Source organism: Nymphaea colorata, chromosome 9, assembly GCF_008831285.2.
Source record: "Nymphaea colorata isolate Beijing-Zhang1983 chromosome 9, ASM883128v2, whole genome shotgun sequence".
Taxonomy (NCBI): domain Eukaryota; kingdom Viridiplantae; phylum Streptophyta; class Magnoliopsida; order Nymphaeales; family Nymphaeaceae; genus Nymphaea; species Nymphaea colorata.
The window spans coordinates 548,194-571,930 of record NC_045146.1 but is presented as its reverse complement, the minus strand read 5'-3'; the positions used below and the strand labels follow the sequence as shown (position 1 = coordinate 571,930).

Here is a 23,737-nt window from a genome sequence, read left to right as displayed (position 1 = left end):
TAAAATAAGATTGATAAAGAATAATAATAACAACAAATATTCGGCAACCATATGCCCCACTAGTTGAGGAAAAGGTGAAATATAGATCCAATAATGGGCAGACGGGTGGTTAGGCTCTCTCTCTCTCTCTCTCTCTAGCCTCGGCGTCATACTTACGTAGAGATGAGCTAACAAAGAAGTTGGGGTTCTAGTGAAACTGAGACTGGGTCCTGAAAGGTGAGTGGAAGTCCTTCTTTCCACTGAGTTCTAACCAGAGACTGGGTCAGAGAAGTCTCTCTTAAAGCTCTTCAGCAAACGTCTAATCACGAGTCCGGGTTTTCTTCTCACAACTTTTCGCCTTACTAGACTTTTTCTTGCTGAGCTTCGTTTGAGTGTGATTTTACATTGTATACAGTGCTTTGAGGAATCTTTTCAGCAGTTTAGGGTTCAGATTTCAGAAGCTTCATCCATAATTATTAGATGGGTATCTTATTTCTTCCCTTCGTGTTTGAAAAGCTGTGAAGTGAAGTCGCCTAATGAACCACTACCAATTAACACTTTGTCCACTTAAGATTGGCCCAAGAAAACAAAGCTGAGTTCCAACTTCTCAGGTCCCTGCAAAATATTTAGCTGCTCTCTAGCTTAGGAAAATCGACCTAAATAGTCGGCAGATTCGATTTTGAAGCGGTGGCAAGTCGTTTTGGTTTTAGAGTCTTCGGTCGATAGTAGGGTCTCAGGTGTCATACATCAGGGGGCGGAGCCAGAAATTTTTCATGAGGGAGATCAAATTAAAGTTCTTAAATTTTGACATGGGTCGAAATATCATTTTTTTCCAAAATTTTTTATGTAGGACACCTAAATTTTACATATTAATTTAAAAGAAAATTCTGACGTGGGGCCAATGCCCATGCGGGGCCCCCCTTGCCTCTGCCCCCAACATACACCATTCATGCTTACATTATATTTTATTTTTAGGTTGCTTAAAACAAGCAATTATGTTTCTTTGTAAGGGGGCATTTGATAGTCTCGGATCTCTCAAGGTGATTTGAGGTCGTTGGGCATCACAAAAGCTTAGGTTTTCCTTCCATCCGACTTCAAATATGAGATTTTGATCATAAACCAAGGGTTTAAAATAATCTTTTTCACATAATGGTAAATTCTGATGTTTGTTTGCACATAAAAGAGATCTTAAATCTTCGAATCTGAGATGTGAAGCTATCAAATACTCCTTTGAATTAGTCTCAAAGAAATTGGTTTGGTAGGACAATGACTAAGTTGTGAACATCATCCGTTTCTCTCTCTCTCTCTCTCTTTTGTACTCTTTCATCTTTGTATATTATATTTTGTTTTTGAATAAAAGGTAGGGACCCAACTCTCCCAGCAGTTTGCAGCGAAGAACCAAAAAAGACATTTGACAATGAGAACGTTGTGTTCTTGGAACAGATGTTGCTAGAATGCAAGTTCCAAGAATACCTTGTTATTTGTGATTATGTGTAGCTCTTAACTGTTAATATTAAAAACTAACATCCATGATCACTTCGTGTTTTGAAATAAGAACATCATGATCGTAGAAAATTTCTTTTAGAAAATTGTGTTCCAGGAACACAATGTTCTTATTGTCAAAGATCTTAATAGGGTTAGCGACTGCTAGATAGGCAGTCGGCATTTCGAGTCCCATAGGATCACTTGTGCAAACCAATCGGGCCAGGAAATTACATCTTGAGAGTTCTACTGCTACTCCTGGAAAGATTGGGGACAGTTTTCCTGAATTCTGTCTAAGAAAATGAGAGATTCGGATAATTTGTCCTTTGCCTAAGTTGGATTAAAAATTTGTTAACTATATATTTAGTTTTTTTATACAAAAATAATTTCCGACTTGGGTCCTGCTCAGGGGTAGAGGGAGGGGGGGCCGCATAGGCCATGGCCCCACCCCGACCAATGAAAAAAAAAAATACATTGAAGAAAATAAATTTTTTTAATTACTCAATATATTTTTTGGATTTGAATTCAGTTAGTTCTATCCGGATTCAAAAGTTGGACTGTTGGCCCACCCCTAAAGAAAATCCTGACAGATTTTGGAAATAAGTGGATGAAGTTTAGACTAGACGTTTTTGTTCAACATCCTACCTGATCACGTAGCTCATCCCAAGTACTTTCTTCATCCGTTCCCAACTGCCCTTTAGATTAAGTATGTCGAATCCTGACTGTACTTTTTCCATCATAATTGCTTACACAAGCACCGAAAGCCCTTGACTTCAGCCTTTTTAGTCTCTCTTGTCTTCTTGATAGAGAGTCAGCTTGAACTCGACTTGGTTCAAAAAAAAATTGAGCTCAATCTCGAGTCGAGCTCCCTATGGTAAGCTTGAGCTCTATTCTACTATGCAAAATTGAGCTCAAACTCGACTCGTTTAATCCATTTAACTCATTTAGGCAGTAACTCATCTAGCGTTAATTCGTGTAAGCATTAATTTGTTTAACTCGTATAAACGTTAACTCTTGTAACTCATGTAACTTATGAAAAATTGTTTTTACACTAAAAATTAAACCGGTGATTTGGTGAACCGGTTTTGACAATATTATATATAGTATCAGTTTGCGAGTCGAGTCAAGTGTAAACAAATCGAGTTCTTGACGAGCTGATTTTTTCAAGCGAGTTCGAGTCGAGTCTGAATTGGCTCGACTCGTTGTGCAGCCCTACATGTGGTCGTCAGTATTAATTGTATATGGGAAAATTGAAACCAACCTACCAATGTCCATGATTAGATGGACTTTTTTTACATTTTGACACAAAAAATCATCGCAAATGATGTAATATGTGGCTAAAACTGTAACCAATCGACTGTGGAATGCACCACTTGAGACCATTTTTAACATTGCCAAATGTAAAAAAACTCACTCGATAATGAACATTAGCCGGCTGATTTCAATTCCTCCTTCCTTATGAAGATTATTTTAGTTCAAGAGCCCCTAAACTAAAACTCTAACTGCAAGTGCGGACTGAAACTCCCATTCCGGAAAATATAGACTGAACATCTGTATCTTTCTGCAAAAATGATTCACATCCAATGCAGATAGTAACAAAATAAGCCTAATCAACAGGTGCCAAGGCTTTCAGGCCAGAGATTAAGCAAATGATTTAAAGATGGTCATGAAGATGGTGTCGGTGGTGGGCGGCAAGATGCTGAGACAGAAAGACTATTCGAAGTGCCAAGGGCGTCAGTTACAGGTCGTCAGCATGCGGTGATGGCTCACGGTTGATGGTGGTTTCACCGTTCCCACCAGTCAGCAATTCTCCGCACATATATATATATATAAGTACGAATGGTGATTCAACCAAGGGAGAAAACTCCACGTCACGTATCTTGTTGATGCCAGTTTTATATATATATATATATATATAAATGGTGATTCAGCCAAGGGAGAGAAAACTCTACGTCACGTATCTTGTTCATGCCAGTCTTCGTCTTTTGATTGTTTGCAGATAGGTCTCTCTCCCTCTCTCCCCTTGACTGAGAGAGCGCAAACCTGCTGAGAGAAAACTCCCCCTAAAAAGATTCATGAACACCGGAGAAGACAGAAGCAGCTTTGTAGAGAAGGACAGATGAAGTCCTTTCAGGCACAAGGACGTCAGAATCATCCCTGGACCTCATAATTCAGTTGTATCAACCCAAAAACTTCGATCATTCTCCAGGAAGGACGTCTGCAAGCAAATTTCATATAACAGATCGTTGTCTTTAGCAGTTTATTCCTTTCATTCTAGTCGCTCTCTCTCCCTCCCTCTATCGTTTTTACCTTTCTTCTTCCTTGGCAGTTTTTTATTGATCCAATTCTACAAATAATACATACAGGTTTGGTCCAATGGAGATTACCTTTTTAAAATGCTGCATTTTAACCTGTGATGAGTTTCATTGAATGATCTAAAGATTTAATTGCTGAAAGTCAATCAAAATTGTTAGGTTGAAAGTTTACCAAACTTGCATCTTAGGTTAAAAAACACAAAGAAAGAATGGACTTGTAGAGTTTTCCTATCAAGCTGAATGTACATGCCTGCGTCTTCAAGTCAAGTTCAAGAAGTCACCGTTGTACAACTAGACAGTAATATACAAATGGTTTGTAGGCGCGTGTATCAATGCTCATAGCCATTTCATCGATATACGCAAAAACACCTAGACAACAAAACCTGTTAAACAAAACCTGTTATCTCATATGACTAACAGAACATATCATTAAATAGTATGTGTGTCTGTGCGTAAGAGAAAGAGCCGATAAAATAAGAATATATAACAAAATTTGGGGACAAGAGGTCTCCTAGGTACAAAAAAAAACAATTCGCAAAAAACAAACCACAAAAACAGAAACAGGAAGAAGAAATATACAATACAATGCACAGAAAAATAAAAGAGTCAGGGTGAGAGAGGAAAAACGGAGCAGCACAATCACCCAACCACAGACGGGCAGCGGTGCTTCAACCGAATAGCAAACTGGACATCCCCTTGACGAGCCACAAAATCTGGCGAAGACAAGGTGCCCCTAAAAACCCTGTTGTTACGCTCCTCCCAAATGCACCACCAAACTGAAATGAACCACAACCTCCAAACATGACCCCAAGAAGCAAAAAAAGCGAGAGAGAAGATTGATCAATTAACCTCATACGACTTCCTAAAACTTTTCAATAGTTGGAGATTTTCTGCAGTTAAACCCAGAGAAACTAAAGTTGTGAGGCACCATCTTGGTTTTATTTATAATTTTTGTTGTCCAACTCTTACTGCTCTGGGTTGATTATTGGAACGTGCGATGTTTCTGTTGTTGCAGTACTCGGAAGGATTCTTATTTGTCACCGAAAAAATTCTAATGCTTTTAGGCTTTATAAGAAGCCTTTTCCAGATCTATCTAAGAAATTATCTAGATTCATCTAAACAAAAGAAAAACAAAAATCGAACTTTGTTTTCCAGAGTTTCAAATATCTGATCTGGAAAATGAGAGACGCCAAGGACAGCCATTATTTCGAATATCCTGGAAAGCGGGCTTCCCTTTATGCCCTTCATTGATGAAAAGCTACATGTGTTGAACTAATTATTCAACTCTCACACATCAGATAAAACAGAACCCGTCAACTGTCGTCTGAAAAGAATTACAAAATCTTAGAAGGAAAATTTCGTTCAAGTTGTGACAATGCCCTAAAATAATGCAAAATCCCATCCGTCCAAATAACTAAACCACTTTGCTTATATCCAGCTAAAGGTATCACCCTGCAAAATGAGATCATAATCATTTCTGTGAGAACTTCAACACTGCACATATTCACAGTTGTCTTATACAAGCAGGTTTCTCCCTCCTGGCAAAATAATGATGCCGCACGGTTCTTTTGGCAGAGCAACCCCTTCAGATCAGTGGGAACTTGACAAGCTGAGTTTTGGGGATCGGGGATCAACCAACGGGTCCAAGGTACCTAGAGAACCATTGCAGATAGAAAAAATGTTCAAGGAATAAAAATGTGAACACAGAGATTTCATGTGACACCAAAGGCACAAATAAAGAGAAAAGGAAGCTTACAGTTTACGAGGCCTTTCCCTTTTGGAGGAGAAGCTTCCCAGTACCCATCTGAATTACCTAAAAGAAAATATATAGTAAGAAGTCCATGCAGAACCCCTAGGAGAGAGGCGGTGGGGGCATCTAAGGAAGAGAGATCTTACACAGTTGGAGTGTGGTAATAAGCAGATCAAGAGAACATTCTGAGGAAATTATTCGCATAGGCCATTGGCTTGACATCAGGGTGAGGCTATTCCACAGTTCAACCAAATAGCAAAGTCAATTCAGAAAATTGAAAAGTGATTAGGCTACCACAGAATGAAGTACAGCTAGCAGAAGGCTTCATCAAAATGAATATGACTTAAACTAGACTTGGAACGGATTTCGAGCAACTACTTTAGATGCCATCAGAAGACAAAAAAAAAAGGACCTTGATCGCCATAAACAAGATGTTTTTAGAGAAGAGTGTATTATTGTATTATAACCCCTGCAATTTTGTCAGATAATCCCAAAATGAAGCTACCAATTGCTGTAAAAAGGCTAAAAGAAAGTACAACATAGCCCCCAGAAGAAATTCACTGGAACATACTCATCAGAAATCAAAAAGTGATTGCTGAAGGAAATGCAGACTCATGAAGATTGCAATGATAAGTAGGAGAGACGGTGATATTTCTCCTTCAGCCAACAAATGATGATTTTCCTTGCCTTCTTACATTCAAGATGTCCCACACAAAGTCAGAAACAAAAAAAATCCAAGTTCCAAACAGAAATGTTCTCTAAAACTAATAAAGGACAGGATTCTAACAGGCTTTAGGTAGTGTTTTGTTTCCTATTCAGCTATACTAGTAAACAAGAGATCCAGAAGATGCAGGTCCTTGCAACTATAAACACTCCCTGATGTTCATTGTTCTTAAACTGAAGAAGTCAAAGGGTCGCTCATTTGCAGAGGACAAGAGCTAGCACATCTTGTAGCAAAACTCAGGTAAACCTTTTCAGCCACATAACGTTATGCATGCATAGAATATTTATGCACTTAAAAAGTGATTTACAACTAAACAATCAGGTTCTAGTTGCCATTCAAGAATCTTAAAGATAAGTAGTTAATTTCTGTTAAACCTAGGCAGAGCAGTCAACACATAAACTTCAGGATGTAAAAAATAAGGGGCAAAAAGAAAGATCAATTAGCAATCCTCACCACTGCTGAGAATGAAATGGCCTCAGGCTTCATTTCTGGAGCTTTGAACTTTAAGAACGCTCCCTTGTTACCCATCTGACTCAAATGTATAGCAATGCAACATAATAAGTACATCTGACAATCAAGGACAACAAAATGCCTAGAAACAACATCTAGATGCAGAGCAGTCAATCAAGTGTTACAAGTAAATAAATAAGAAAAAATAAAATTTGTCATAATATTGCATGATGTCCGGTTCTTTTCATGATTGTTTTGTGCCCACTTATTTTGATAGTTTGGCGCTTCGCCAGAACTTTATGATCATTTGGAACAGTCACCAGTCTCCATTTTACTATTCTAGAAAATGTCTCATATGGGCCAGAACAAGATCCATACATCAGGTTACCTGGTTCACTTAGGACAAAGTTCGATAGGGATGCATCTCCTAATCATCCAGTAGCTGCCTAACTTGAAGCTTGCCATTCAAAACAGGGAAAAGAAAGAAAAGGACAAGCGGACAGAAGTACTCTGTAGGATTATTGCAAACCGTGAATGGGACTGATGTCACCTTAATTGAGTGAGCACCAGTTATTACCGTTTAACCATAATGTCACCATATTCTCTTTCATATCACTTGCAATTTTTTTCACTAAACAAGCTTTTATTTCCTTGGTTCCCCTCTTCAGATTTGTCTGAAAAAAAATTACCAGAATCCACTTTTTGTTTGGCATTACTTCTCTTTAATTGCCAAAGTTCTTAGCGCCATGATGTTTTCTGATTATGGTAAAACATCCTAATAGAAAATTTCAAGAAGTCGAAATGTCCATGACATTAAATTGTAAATGAAATAAGCTACCTGGTCACAATAATTTGGAGCAGAAAATACAGTAATAAGCTTGCTATCATGTTCTATTTCATAACCCTCATCCTTTACTTCATGTGATCGAACAACTAGCTCTGCAAAAAGAAAATCCATCTAAAGGAGACAGACAGAACCATGAGATAAAGAAAGACCAAATTCTATGACCACATACCTAGTCCATTTTCTTGCAAAAATCTCTTTGTTACATCAGCCCCAAAAGAAAGACCTACACCACGCTTACTAGGCCCACGCCCCAGATTAGGTTGTGGATCACTCCAGAGCAATTCACACATCAAGCCTAAACAAAGTTATTTCATCAATCTTGTGTATAAAATAAAGAGCATGAAAAAAAACAACCAGCAACTTTGTTTTACCTTCTTCAGGAGGCTCACAAAACCTGTCAATTGCTCTAATATCTGAGAGCTTTACTCCATCAACACTAAAAAGTCCTCCATGGACAACAAAGATCTTTTCATTTATTACATGTGCCAGAGGCAAGCAACAAAATGCTTCTGCAAACAACTCCACAAACGTGTCACTTAATTTTGACTTTACTTCACCCTCAAATCCATAGATCTTGTTCATGCTCTTGCTCTCATGGTTCCCTCTGGCAAGATGAATAGCTGGATAACAAAATCAATCAGCAATTTAGAAAAAGAAAAAAAAACTATAATGCGGCCGATGAATAGTACCAGACATCATCTTCCTTTTATATTTTTTTCCAATTGACGCAAACCAACACAGCCCCAAAAAAGAAACAGCAGAGAAACAGACGAGAGAAAGTGGCATGAATGACACTTGACAGCCAGCAATAGAGTAGCATATTGCCATATTGGTTTATGATAGAGGTCAAAAAAGTTTGCCGACTTAGAGGAAAGGGTATGCACACTTTTTTAAAAAAAAAAACCTAAAGTAAATATAATTGAAATACTTCAGAAATTCATGTTTCAATTAGCAATTAATTCACCAACAGCACCCAGCAAGCAATCCTTAATGTGCCGTTTAATCTTGCCAGGTGATTGTGGTGCATAGCCTCATTGAATATCTGGTACCAACCAAAAAATAAATAGTAATTATTTCTCAATTATATGCTAACTTGTATCAAACTATGTTTCCCAACCTAGAGGAAAGGCCAAAAAAATATATACCATCTTCTTAACCAACAGTGTTGGAAACACTAGAAAACCCATGTTTGCATTAGAAACAAATCCATCAGCAGCAAGCAATTGTTAATATGTGCTTTATCTTCGCAGGCGTGTGTGTGTGTGAGTGGGGGTGGGGTGGGGGGTGTTGTACTGTCAAATTTATAACTCATCCAACATTCAAAGATTGTTTAGTTTTCAACATTATGTTAACTTTCTATGGTGATAAGCACAAGATATTCAACAGACATGCTTTAAGCACTCATATTTCATTGTAAGCAAGCTTATTGACTTAAGAATTTAATTCTCGAAAGGAAGGTTGCTAATTAGAAGTTGAACGCAAGAAGTTGGCCCTGGAGTCATGGCTGCACTACTTCATACCTATCTAGTCTCAGATGAATGCAGATGCAGAGTGCAGGGGCAGCATTTGAAAAAGATTAAAATGAAGAAAGAAAACTTAGGAGGAGGGGCATGGAGGGGTAGAAAGAGAGAGAGAGCGAGAGCGAGAGAGAGAGAGAGAGAGAGAGAGGTAGCCACCACTACCCTGCCTTCACCTGCAAGGATCTACTAAACAATGTTCCCCAACCTAGAGGAAAAGGCATGTGCTATCGTCATGTCATCTTCATGTCCCACAGTGGAAACGCTAGAAAATCCATGTTTGCATTAGAAACAAATCCATCAACAGCAAGCAATTCTTCATGCATGCGTGTGTAAATAAGCTTAGTAGAGGAAAGAGAATGGAGCGATCAATTTGATATATGTTTACTCAGCCAACTAAAAGAGATAGAATGGAGTGATATATGTTTAAGTCTTAAACTCTTTCCTTTTTTACTCAGTTTTAGAATAACAAGGTGAAGGTTGACTAGGTCTTCCTTATTGTTGGGGCAAAAAGAGGGAAAAAAAAATAGTCAGGTGCAGTTCACTGCACCCAATTCTGCTGACCTCCAATGAATGTACCCTCATGACTTAGTCCAGAAACTCTAACGACTTCGTGTCACAACCAATAAGACTCAACTACAAAGCCAAGTTACAGAAATAAAATCATTCCATCATTACCAAGAAAGACCAGAAGATCAAGTAATTAGGCAAGTACAAAAAGAGAACGATCCCTCAGAACTCTTTGGTAATGTTTAGAAGGTCAGTTTTTTACATGCTAAAGGAACAAAATGAAATTGTGACATAACAAATTTCTGCCATAAAAATAAGGAACAAGTGTACCTGATGGAGACATGCATTTGAATGCAAATAATGTTAGAATGATTTCCACAGAGAAAGATCCACGATCCACAAAATCACCATTAAAGAGGTATGGGTTCTCATCTGAGGGAAGGCCATTCAGCTCAAATATATTCAATAGATCGTAAAACTGCAAATTTCAGAAATGAACAGCGTCAAATCATAGGCAGTTAAAAGGGTATAAAAGATTGCACAAGGATGTTACTACTGATATTCATGCTTGCATCAACAGGCATAGTTAGAGATCAACTTCTCCTCCCACTGCTTGGGAAAATTATTATTTTGAATCATCACAAGGATATCAGGGTACCAATGAGGAACTCTTGTCATCCCAGAAGAAAAGTCACTTGACGGAATAACAAAATGCAATACGAAAACATATTACCTATAAGGTTTATAAGAAGGGACTTGAAGTTAAACATAAAAAAGTTAAAGATTTAAAGACATTGATTTTTTATTTTCTATTTCTCTTATTTAACCAATCCTTAGATACAAACTCACAATGAAAACCACCCAAGACAAGACCTATCCAAGCTCAGTTCTCCAGAGATCTAGGTGGAGTCTAAACACAAGAAGTGTTGTTTCAAAATAGTGACTTTACCTACATCAAGTACCAATCGCTAAAAAAGCATGATACTAAAGGTAACTAAAAAAATGGATTGCTCCTATAAAATTTAGTTTTATATTAGACATCTCCAGCACTCACTCTGGACCAAATTACTAAAGAACAGATGAAACAGATACAAAAACATTAAGGAAAAAAAGTGTCCAAAAAATGCATCCACACTACATTATTGTGAATCTGTGATCCTGGCTCTGCACATCATGATATCAACACCAACAAACAAATATATATATATATATATATATATATATATATGTTGTATTTGGGTTTCCTTTGGGTCTGGATCTGGACCCGATCCAGTGTGTTACTGTTGTGGCCCTTCTTAATCTGTGTAAACCCTAATTTTCAGTGTGTGAATGAAAATCTAAGAGAGAGAGTGTCTGGTTGCTAGTGGACACCAGTCCTCCTCACCCGTTTTTCCCCTCTTGTTGAGGGGTTTTCCATGCTATATTCGTGGTTCTTCTTTGTTTTCTTGTTTTTACCGTTTCTACAATATATATATGTGTGTGTGTGTGTGTGTGTGTCTATATATATATAACATGTGTGCAGATGAATAGATGTGATGCATGTGCATATATACTTGTTTCTCTGAACACCCTCATATGGAAGGCATAGTTCAGCTTTTTACAGTAAACATACTTCGTTCTTAATAAAAGGGGTCATGATCCAACAGTTGCCGCCTCAAAAAATGTAAACTTGAGTTTAAACAAAAGTTCACAAAACACTTCTGCAAAAGAAGCAGAAGCAAAATTATAAGGTGAAATAAACAGTAAACAGACATAAAAGCTTCATTATGAAGCATAACATCAAGAATATTTTCTATTTTTACAAAGACTATAGTTTGAAAAGAAAAGGTAAAAATGGTGAGCCTATGATGTCAATTGTCAAACCAGTGACTAGTCATCCCATTAGCGGGATTGGCAACCAGTCGTTGGCATTCAAGTCACCAAGGACCAAGTTTCACTTACTACTCCCACAACTACGCAACTAATCAATGGCTAGGACATTGATCAGATAGGGTTTTTGGTACGTAGTATAGAAAATAGTTCTCGTCAAACATTTTTGTCTTTTCTTCAACTGTGTACTTTGTGCTTTTTTCTTTTTAACAAGTCACTTGAACTGCAATGCATGTTCTATATGTTTTATACATGAACCTATACAGAATATAGGGAACCATTCAACGTATACTTCGTTCAGATGTGTATGTGTGTGTCCGTGCACACATGTAAGGGGTATATCCAGACCACTTAGGTTCGAAACAAAAACCCTTTAAGAAAGAACACTAAAGTATTTTTTATGAATCTAACCTTAAAGGTATGATCTTAAGAGTGATTTGACTGGCAACAGATATGAAGCAAATCATTTCTCAAGTTTAAGTGTGGCTTTACTGCTTTTAATATTCATAAAAATGAAAGGCTCTTGTGAGCACCAAAATATTGATAGTAAAAAATACAAATTTTTCATGAGACAAATATTGAATTCAAGCATGTTTTAGGGTAAATTAGTATTCACAAAAGAGAGAGAGAGAGAGAGAGAGAGAGAGAGAGTGTGTATATATATATATATACGCGCACACACATATCTAAAGAAAGGGGAGGGGGGAGAGAGAGAGAGTCTGCCTACAATACATCTGTGCGCTTATATCTCCCTATTGATTTTATTTTTATTATCCAACTTGACTGACTAATGTTTTTTTTAGGGCCTTGATCAAATTGTTCTAACTTGCAATTTCGACAACTAAAATTTTGAGCATCATATATGGTGTATAACTAGTTAAACATTGAGCAGGAAAATGTATTCTGAAATAATATGAACTACCCACATATAGTCAAACAGATAAGGAGGACTGAATTGCAACCAAATGCAAACAGAAATACATCTGAGAAATTGTACAGGATACCTGGCCATGAACGTCACCACAAACGGTAAAATGATGACCATCAGGAACAGTGATATCAACCAAAGTAGGCAAAGCTCTTAGCATTTCCCTTGCTTGTAAGACAATTTGAAAGGCATACCTGAGAGAATAATTTATATGCTTCAGGCCATGTCAATAAAAAGAAGGAAAAAAACCAACAACAAAACAATTAACATTTCAAAGGCTGTACAACCAAAGGTGGTGAGCAGATGGAAAGAATGGAATGTGCAGGGTGACATTTGTCATGTCGAACACCCTAAATCAAATCCTAACCTTTCCATTATGTTCCCTGGGCCATCCCTTGGCGTTGTGCTCATAGGGTTTGATGGTTGCTACTTGTTACTCATCGTCAACTCATTTTAAAAAAATAAAAATAAAAATAAAGGCTGCAGAATGTAACAACCGAAACAGTATACCTTTTGTGTAAGGACTTCTGGTTCTTAAAGTCATCCATCATTTTCTTTATGAAGTCTAAGGTTACAACATCTCCTTCAATCCTAGCACCTGTGTATTCAGATCCCACAACTGCAATGGAACCAAAAGAAATATTCTAATACCGAAAGTTGGTGTTGGTATTAACAAGAAAATTATCTTTACTGATAGAAATAGAATCAAAGGGAAGATTGACCTTATATCATAGAAACTATATGAGAAGAATGAATAACATTGCATTTCAAATTTTACTTTAGGAACTTGCACAAGAAGAAATAGGATGCTGCCATTCATCTAAGAGCACAGTGACAGCAAATTTCACTTTATGCTTACTCTCTTTGCCCATTTTCATAAAACAAAACAAATTAAGATTTTGGAAAGAAAAATCAACAGTCAACAACAAGTTTTTTCCAAGGAAAAACTTGACTCGGGACAATACAAAAGAAAAAGTAAATGAATAAGAGCTGATCAAAAAAATTGACACAAAGTAACATGCTGGTTGTATGGGTAAGAACAGCTAATACCAATGGAATGATAATCAATTGATTCAGCTACAGAACGCCTTTCATGATCCTGCACAGCAATTGCTTCTTCAAATTTAAGCTTCATCACAGCTTTTTCACATTCTTTCAACTTCTTTGTAGCATCAGGATCATTTGGACGAATCCTTTTAACCTGGACAACATAAGAGGCACAAATGGTTCCGCATCAAATAAATAACAAAAACTACCAAAAGATAAATATGAAACTAAGAAAAAACAATATCAATTGTTCATAATTAGAAAAGCAAGCAACTCAGATTTCTACATTATGTAAATTTCACATCTACATCTGTAGATTGTTCGGGCACTATTCATCATTGTGATACAGCAATTAACAGACCCAGAACCATAGCATAGATTATCATATAACTGCATAATAATATGTGATAGATATACAGAGATACATTAGTAAGATCAATATAAGAATCATAGATGAGGATATCAGCAAGATGATCAAAGCAAAATTTTCTACGAAAATAGTTCTACATAATTTTTCCTTCCAGACATTTTAAAAAGAGAAACTCAGGCATGGTCTGTATTGCATGACCTTCCATCCAAATGTTGTCCTAAACAATTAATTACACCCAGTTCCAATTTTATGGCAGTAAAAGTATCCAACTTCTGGACAGCATTGATCTAGCTGACATTTTCCTTTGTTGCATGTTTAACTTTAGACCTATGGATTCATCGACAAGTGCCCTTCCCTCTCCATCATTTCTCCACTGCCAAAGTTACGAGAACCAAAAATAATACCATTTTCTTCATCATTTTGAAATGGGATTGAATGGAAGACAATATTTTACATATGCAGGCTTCAATCTGTCTTCAAAGTTCAATTGAGGTGCATATATTACCCATGAAGTACACATAAGTGTCTACTTTGTGCAGAAGAACTACCGCCTCTAGCCCCATTTCAATTTGCACATACATTTGCTTGGAGTTAGAACACATGGTTTGCTAGAAGAAACACCACCCATTACTAACATCCAATATGTTTAAGACTATTTTCAATGTCAACAAAACACAAAACAGGAAAACTGTACATTCTTACAGAGGTTTACAAGCTTCACCATCAAAATTTTGGTAATGGGTGGTCAATATTGTAGGCGTTCAATGGTTGGAGACGATGCCTGATCTATTTGCAAACATGAGTGGCAGGTGAGCAGATATGCACTCATAACACAAGCCGATAAAAGTGTAGAAAGGTGTTGTTGCTTCCTTTATTATTAAAACTGAATTGAAGCAAGGTACTCGAAAGGAAAAAATTTGTTACAAGACATTAAATGTCTCAAGTACAACAACAGCGGCAAGGATATCTAAATGCATGGTTTGAGCCTAAGGTACACAAGATTTCCCTGACAGCAAAAGCTGGAAAAGATAGAAATTTTGAAACAGACCAAATTAACAATGACCACATAAGAAATATTTAGCATGTTACTTTCCTCCTAGAGAATATTTACAAATACCAAGCACCACACCTCCACATGATCCTCTGTTGGTATAAGTAGCCCTAATGTCAATTTCAAAAATCAGGGGCAATTGTATAAAAATGTCCTCTTTCTTCTTAATTTCCTACATTTAATAGTTATGCCGTTCAAAGACAGATGTTATTGGTGCACTATCAAAGTTAAGCAACACAAAATTAGGAAGCAACAATGACAGTCAAAGAGCCTTAACATATATAGAAATCGTCACATACTATAAACCCCAGTCACAAACATAGTTTTCAGATTTTTACCAGTGAGGTTTCCTTGGGTATTAAAGAGGAAATTTGGTTTTCTCAAGGATATCTTGGGAATTCAGAAAAGTTAAAAATACTAAAAAAACATCAAAATTTGAGTTTTCTACTAAGTTTCTCATGAAAACATTAATAAAAAAAAGGAAAGAGTTAAACGATTTTAAATGTCATTAAAACACTTTTATGAAAAAAAAAAAGACATGATAAAAATGTGACATTTTTGTTTTCGCAATTTTTCCCTGTTTTCTTTAGTCCCTTTTTTTTGCTTCAAAAAAATGGACGATATTTGTGACTACGCTATAAGCAAGTACGAATCATTTTCCAAAATCTATAAGCAAAAATTAAAGCAGGCACAAACAATTTCTGGCTGTCATTTACCTGCCTTATTTCACATTTGTAGATATGCTGAAATGAATTATTAGTTCAATAAAGAAATTTTCATCATAAAAAGAAATCGGTCTACGATGGATGTTAATAATTCTTAACTTGTCATTTCACTAGTATGTGCTACATTTAGAAAGAATAAACTGCAGCTCGACTTTAATTGGAAAAGATTCTCTTCGTAGTTTCCAATTTCTGATGTCTCTCTGCAGATGTCTTTTAAAGCCAACCCAACTAATATTCTCTATAAATGTCTGAACATGAGAACTTCAGTTGTAAGAGTGCACCTTTACTGCAGATCAGCTGTCTAACAGAACGACCGTATCAATGTAAATTCTCAAGAACTAGAACCCCGTCATATGCTTTCACTATCCCTTTATTCCACAGTACAACAAGATGTAGCACGTCAAACTAAATTTCCTGTTAATTAATTTTAACTGACATCCAAAGAAGAGCAAGGTATAAGTTTTTTTTAACCATTTAATCTTGATTGGTAGACATAATTTGTCTAGTATCAATACAGGGTCTTATCTCTCTTTTCACATTCCCCAGCTCTTCATGCTACCATTTCAAGAAGGAATAAACCAGAAGTATCAAGCCGTCACCCCTCATACACCAAGGTGAAAGATAAGTTTTTGGCAAAGGCCTATGTATTAAACAAGCAACTAGCTGGTTAGACTAATCAATTAGTTAACCTAGTCGTCTTTTAGCCAGCTACTCTCTGACCAGGGGCGGAGGGAGGGGGGCCCGCCTGGGCCATGGCCCAGGTGAGCGCAGGAATTTTTTTTTATATTGAAAAAATCAAATTTTTTTAGTTTGGCCCGACCCGCGGACCGTTTGGCCCGCCCCTGAAAAAAATCCTAGCTCTGTCCATGTCTCTGACGTATAATCAATTTATATGTGCATAGTTTGGATATGTACATATATTTCTTTGTTTATTTACATAAAAAAATGTTTATTTATTGATAGCCAATCAACTTGGACCAAGTAGGGCCCGACTAGTCCTGGTAGTCTCAGTTAGTCTTTTTAAGGAACGACCTTTGCCTGACTTCCAATTTTCACAGCTTAGATTTATATGTAGATACATTCCCCACATTGTAATGAAAAGGATGCTGTTTGTGGCTATAGTTCATACTCACAATATCATGGGGTTCAAAAATGTTGCACATCATGATATCCATGTACATGGTGACACTGGTGGACATCATACATTCCTAGTAAAAGTGAATTATTACAATTAGATCCCATGGGCAAGGACAATCTTATCACAGCAACCAGATGGTCTGTTTCTTCATAGACATATCAAGATGGGCTTGCGGCATACTGGTATGTTCCTTTTAAATTGAGGGAATGGCTTGAGTTGGTTGTCAACCAACCTGTGGTTCAAAGTTTCAAACCAACAACCTATTGGTCAGACTGGTCAATTAGTGCGACTAGTCATCAAACAATTGACTAATGCCCGACATATAAAAATGGATATGTGCATTTCTTTATATAGATACGTGTGCGCGTATATGTGTTTGTTCATTTTTTTATTTAGAGCCAATCATCTTGAACCACTCAGACTTGATATCCCAAATTAGTCATTTTAGCATTCTGAATGGCCTGCAATTGACTTCCGATGAAAACATAGAAAGTAATGCAATAAGATGGGAGAATTTATTATTCTTTCCACTAAAAATTAGAACAAGATACAATGTAGCAGAAATTCTCTCTTTTCTACAAATGCAAGCATGATGATAACATATTAAGAACCTCTTTCCCATATTCTGGGTCATAGTAAATTATATCTCTTAGTGGACCCAATCCCCAGGAGAGTGGATACAACAGAAATCTTGATTAACAGACATGAGTTTCTTTCTTATAAAATCCCAATTCCCATGTCATATTATTTCAACTGGCCTTTGATATAACTGTATTCTTTGACTTTAAATGGTTTTACATATTTATACTACTACATTAGAATTTGTATAGTCACATAACTTCCTAAACAATTCTTCATCTTGTTTCCCACTAGCTTCCCGATTCCCAAATCATCCAAAACTCCAAAATGGCTGCTCCTTGATTCTAATTTCCACTTTGGCAATTTCAATCTGATCACTCTCAAAGCCTCTACCAGTCAAGTATAGTTAATGTGAACGTCAGCAGTTAAGAGACATCACAAACTTCAAACATACGAAGAATACACATTATAGCAGCCAGCGAGGTTCAAGATCAGTTTATTTTCCAGCAAGCAGGAGGATCTCAATGTGCTCCAGTAACAAAGAGTCTTCCATTTCCTAGTCCTTAGAAAGGAAAACGAAATCAAGGACCGATAAAGAAAAGAGAAAGGAGTAACAGATTGTCATTCACAAGAGCAGAAGAAAAACAAGAGAAAATGAGGCTGAATCAAACTGATTGCAGGACATGCCAATTTATTAATATAGCTATCCAAGTAAACTTTTCCATGTATCTCTGGCATCAGCAGATCATGAGCAAAGCATTCTTTATCTTTTCAATAAAAATGATACATCACTCAGAGATTAACCATCTCTCTGTAACAGAAATTATTTCCTTACAAGTCTCCCATTGTGCAGTGCCCGAATGTCAAGCCCAACCTTCATTTTGGAGTCAAGTAAATCAGCATAAGCTAACAAAAAGGTATTGAACAATTTTCTTGGTTAATTGTCTAATCCACTTTTGCTGATCCACATGCTTCAAATGGAAAAGGGGACCAAATCTATCAATTATTAACTATATAAATCGATTCCATCAATTTGTAACCACATATAGCAATCATTGCCTTGGGAATTCTTCCATTTGAGTTACATGTTGCACCTGATATTAGCACCAGAAAGCACAAAATAATGTATTCTTCATACAACTAAACAGACACCCACAAATTGTCACAGTACCCATATATTTCAAAATTAAAATTTGAGGAAGCATCTATACATTTAAAAAGTCTTTAAATTGAAGCAATAAAGTAGTAGTACTGTTACAGAAGGCATAAACTGTGTTAAATATAAGACAAAAGATCAGCAGTATAAAATTCAAATAAAATGTTTCAGTTACTGGTTCAAAAGTTCAGACAAAGAGCTTGAAGAACATGACCAATAACTTCCCAACCCAACAGTGCAATTGACAAACTAAGACATGAGAGATAGAGCTGAAACATGCAACCATTCTAAGGATTCTGCAGGCACTGGGTCGACCTTTTCTGTTAATTCCAAAAAGTATCCCTCATATTTGTATAATCAGCAGTACGAAATTACAGAAACTTCACATCTGATTTCTGTCTTGGTCAGCATATCATACTCAAACCAGCTAGATGACCAATGCTCAGCATTCTTCAAAAACAGAAATAATTGGAAGCTTTCAAATTTGGAATCTGTCGCCAAAATCCACCATAAAGAAATATAAGCCATGCTTGTCATAAACAGGTGCTCTCAAGCTCAAAAGGACTCAAGCCATGGGCTCACAGGAGAGTTTGTGGACATGGTGAAAAGCTAAAATTCATTACATTAAAAACAATAAAGCTAAAAAACTAGGGGTCATTACAGCTTCGTCTCATGGTGTCATTCAATAGTATAAAGAAACAACATGTGTCAAGCACGATACAGACAACCTGTGATCAACTATTGAATGCAGTGAAGTGTATGCACAACCAATAACTACAGAAACTACCTGTTGAAAATCCTTTAATGCTTCCTTAAATTTCCCCATTGAAAGATATGCTGCCCCCCTTCTGTAGTAGCCCTGTTGATTTACTTCTCAGAAAAATATGCAATTCAAGCATGTAAAGGAAGTGAAAAGAAAAAATATGTATGTATGAGACTTTAGCATCATGCCTTGGAATATCCAGGATCAATTTCAATAGCCTTAGTTGCATCCTGTATTGCACTTCCATATTCCTCCAGCTTAGAATGTGCAAATGCACGATTTGCCCAATAAACCGCATTGTCGGGATTCAGCTCAATAGCTTGAGTGTACAACTCCACAGCATGGGAGAACTTGTGGGCTGACAAAAAGGAAACCAATGAATCAGCTATACATGAGAATATTAATAAAACCTCTCTATAAAACGAGCTCAGGTGAATTTCCCCTTCAGGATAATCAGTGATAAGCTCATGTGAAGTGAATGGACTAGCAAAAATTTTGATTCCAAAAAAAAAAAAAATCTTAGTTCAACCGAATTTTAGAATGCAGTTCAATGTAGTGTAATACGTCCAGCCCATGTTCCACTAAACTAGTAAATTAACTAAATTACAAAAGCACAGATAAAAGCATCAATTAATTAAAACATCACATATAAGTACTAAAGGAAATAATGCTCGATACCTTTAAATGCCTCATTGGCAAGAAGTTTAATTTCTTCAGCACGGTCCGTATTTGAATTCTCAGAATTATCCATGCTAAAACTGTTTGTGAACTTCAGTAGTGAAATAAATAAGCTAAGCAATCAGAGTGCATGTTCCCTGACAATCAACAATAGAACAGCCTCAGTTTCAGTGCACTATTAGCTTTCAAAGTATGTACAGTAGCACCAGGCACCAGCACATCTAAGCCACCAGTAACTATGGATGCAATATTGCAAAAGGAAAAATTAAAGGAAAGAATGGAAAGTGCCAACGTCAAAAAGAATTCTAAACTCCAATAAGCATGTTCACTAATTCAAAGGGTAGTTGTTGACCTCTGAATGCACGATTAGGTTTTAATAAAATCAAAAGGGTAGTTGTTGACCTCTGAACACATGATTGTTCAGACAATATCAATTTTATAGCAGGATTTCAGCATTTGAAACTTTACAGTGGGACAATCCAACTTCAGATAACCAGCCAAAGATAGCTATCGAGTATTTGATTCTAAGACCACATGAACAAGTTTCCTATCCAGCAGATCAAAAGAAGCTGGAAATATATTCTATTATTTTCCAATTCCTCAAGACAAAAGTCAATGTCAAAGGCAATGTCTAATGCTATGAAGCAATGTTATCCGTATCGTACGATAGTAACGATACGCATGTGTATCGTATGACACAGGCGATACGCTTACGATACACGAGCGTATCGTGTACCGTAAGCATACCGTATAGGTTTTCTAAACCTATACGATCCGTATCGTACGATATGCAAGTGTATCGTACGATACGGATCGTATAGGTTTAGAAAACCTATACGGTATGCTTACGATACACAATACGCTCGTGTATCGTAAGCGTATCGCCCGTATCGTATGATATGGGTTGAAACACAAAATTCTTTATTTTTTAAAGTTTAAACACTACTCCCTCTCTCTCTTCTTGTATTTAAAGACTCCAATAGACCTAGGTGGGAGAGATTTTACCCATTTTCATCAAAAATACCCGAGGATTCATCAATCTGGGAGATATTATCGTTGAATCATGAAAGATGATAACTATATGTTTTGAACTTATAAAATTGTGATGTAATCTAAGTCCTAAAACTCCAAGTCCTAAGACTCTAAGTCCTAAGGTTCTATAAAATTTTCAAGTTTAAAATTGTGATGGATGCTTATTATGTTATTTTGAACATTTGATTTCTTATTTTTGAATGTGTTGTTGATAGTTGATACACATGACTGTTCCTTATGTATGATGATCTTTTTTATATTTGAATACATTTTTCTTGATATCTGATTTTTTGTTCATTTTTTCAGATTTTTAATGATTTTTTCTTTTTTTTCTGATTTTCAAATATTTTTTAAAATTAAAAAATTAATTTTACGATACGTTACGCTACGTTTGCGATACGTTACGATACGGCGTATAGGTCGGCCCGACCAATACGCGATATGCTACGCCTTTATAACGTTGCTATGAAGTATGATCAATACCTCCAATCTATGAGATGTTCATAAAGTTAAATTTGGTGATGTTCTTTATATTTTCTACATGTGCCATGCTGTCTAACAATTAAGGCTGGTGCACCAGCCAAGGATCCATAAAGCTGGAGCAAGGGGGGCTCATCATGCTTAGCTCATCCAAAATCATGTAAACTAAGCAAAGGCAAGTACAAGATCATATTGGCAAATCAGGCAAAAGATGAGAGAGAGAGACAGATGAACAGACAGACACACAGAGTGGTACAAAATCACAAGCATATGAATTGAACTTGTTCAGCTACCATATTTGTTTGGATTACCATATAATGTAACTTTGATTGGTGCATAGGTTATATAAAGGAGCCTATACAAGAAAAACAAGCAAAATGGTGAACCCATTGGTTTATGTCATACATCTGAATTCTCCCTGAAACTAATACAACAAAATAGTACTAAAAAAAAAAGTTTGCTCAGACCAGATGAGAAGTTAATGATACTAGCAGAGGACAATCGCTTTTGACTAGAATCTAATACGATGTTCCAACAAGTACATTCCCGCATTGGTAAGAAAGTCGAAATACGTACAGCATGAACGAGTATTGCCTAGAACAATAAACTCAATAAAATATTCAATGGGACCAAATCCCTTTGTTCAGATGTCGATGGAAGAACCTACCCTTTAATCCACAATTCAGCAATAACTAATCTCTGCCAATGACCGACCTCCAAATTCATCCTGAACACTCGATTCAAATTTTCGACTTCGCCTGCTACAGCAGCTAATCGTTCGCTTTTGACAGTCACCCCGATACCTACCTCTAACATCACTCCAAAAATAGGTCCACTCGTACGATTTTCCTTTTTTTCTTGCTATAACTCTTTGCTTTCAAATCTCTTATTGCTAGCGCGCACACAGGTAAACAGAGAGAGAGAGAGAGAACAGGAACAAACAACAACAATAACAGCAAAGACTAATTGCGAGACAAAACCGTATTATCTTCGATTTGGAGCAAAAGAACACCAGAACGGAGAAAGTTCACTAGTTTACATAGAAATACATAGTTCCAACCTTTTCCCACCTTCTGCCAATTCACTTGTTGCCACAGACACCTTTTTTTTTTTTTCTTCTCCTCCTTCCTCTTAGCTTTGTCCTTCGTCTGGCTGGAGAAGCTTTTTCGTTATTTTCGGACGTGTTGGCGGATTTTTCCCCCTTTGCCTTACAGGGTTTTGTTCAGCACGGAAAACCCTAACCAAAAGTATCGAGTCTCGACTGCTGCTTCTCCTCGGACTTCGGGGAAACCCAATGACTAAAATGCCCCCATTAACGTTTGTCATTGGGTCCAGAATGTGTGTTCCTCCTTTGTCATTATCTACGGCAGAACCGGTTCGCAAAACCGGTCCGAGCTATGATTACGGTTTAGGTGATTGAACGATACTTTAATTAACAGGTATATTATTTCACATATGTTTAGTTGAACAAGCTCTGACTCGATTGAGTTAAGCAGTAAACGAGTCGAGCTCGAGTTAAGCGAGCTCGGCTTAGTTAAACTTCATAAAATTATAAAAAAATAAATAAATTGCTCAAATAGGTATACATGTGACTGATACGCATGAGGTTTCACGTCTATATGTTGTTTCTTTCTTTAAAAAATATTTTTATATTTTTTTAATGAAATGTTCGGCTCGGCTCAAGCTTAATCGAGCCGAGTTCAAGTGTTAAGAACTCACACCAAGTCGAGCTCGAGCTAATGAAATATAACTTGAGCCGGATTAAAGCTGGCTCAATTCGAGTCGAACTCGCTCATGAACAGCCCTAGTAGCACAGGAGCTTAAAAAATAAAGAGGGCCTTCATGTCATTTTCAAACATTGAGTTGCTACTCACCTAAATAAAAAGTATTTAATTAAAGTGAGGTTTGAAATCAATGAATTGATTGGGTCTGACATGATATATTTTTACTGAAGTAGTAAAAAACTAGTGTTAAAACACATGGTTTATCAAATTAATGATCAGAGCTAAAATATACACTTGAAATGTTTATTTTATATTCTACATTGAGAATATGTCTAATTTAAGATCATAAAAGTGAAAATGTTATCTTAACTCCATGATTCTCAAATTCTTAGGATCTTATATTAGGAGCAATCAAACGCTCCCTAATCCAATATAGGAACTTAGATTAGAGGTATGAGCTTGAATTGGAAGTGAATTTCAAGTAAATTGATTCCACTTATATGTAGATGTTGTATTTTAGGTTGGTTGGACTCTCTAAGTTAAATTCGAAATAATCAAATATTCCCCAAGCTATCAGTTAATAATCACTAACCCTTTTGATCGTATGAGCCAGACTTTGGGCT

The 23,737-nt window shown here is 36.6% G+C and overlaps 1 protein-coding gene across 3 annotated transcripts; it reads right to left on the bottom strand.

The window, feature by feature from the left end:
- Positions 1-4,990: 4,990 nt before the first annotated feature.
- LOC116260369 (serine/threonine-protein phosphatase 5) lies at positions 4,991-22,692 on the bottom strand. Of its 3 annotated transcripts, none has more exons than XM_031638669.2 (15): positions 22,451-22,692; positions 19,879-20,015; positions 19,389-19,558; positions 19,225-19,296; positions 13,422-13,572; positions 12,882-12,990; positions 12,448-12,565; positions 9,905-10,052; positions 7,919-8,167; positions 7,717-7,842; positions 7,539-7,639; positions 6,704-6,778; positions 5,673-5,758; positions 5,533-5,589; positions 4,991-5,428 (listed from the first exon to the last, which is right to left on the bottom strand). In XM_031638669.2, exons 2-13 carry the CDS (start codon positions 19,949-19,951, stop codon positions 5,699-5,701), a joined length of 1,452 nt encoding a protein of 483 aa, XP_031494529.1. In that variant the 5' UTR covers positions 19,952-20,015; positions 22,451-22,692; the 3' UTR covers positions 4,991-5,428; positions 5,533-5,589; positions 5,673-5,698. The 3 variants fall into 3 exon arrangements, with proteins under 3 accessions (XP_031494529.1, XP_031494526.1, XP_031494527.1); XM_031638666.2 differs by having other exon boundaries at positions 5,533-5,580; XM_031638667.2 differs by having other exon boundaries at positions 5,533-5,580; positions 22,461-22,692.
- Positions 22,693-23,737: the final 1,045 nt, after the last annotated feature.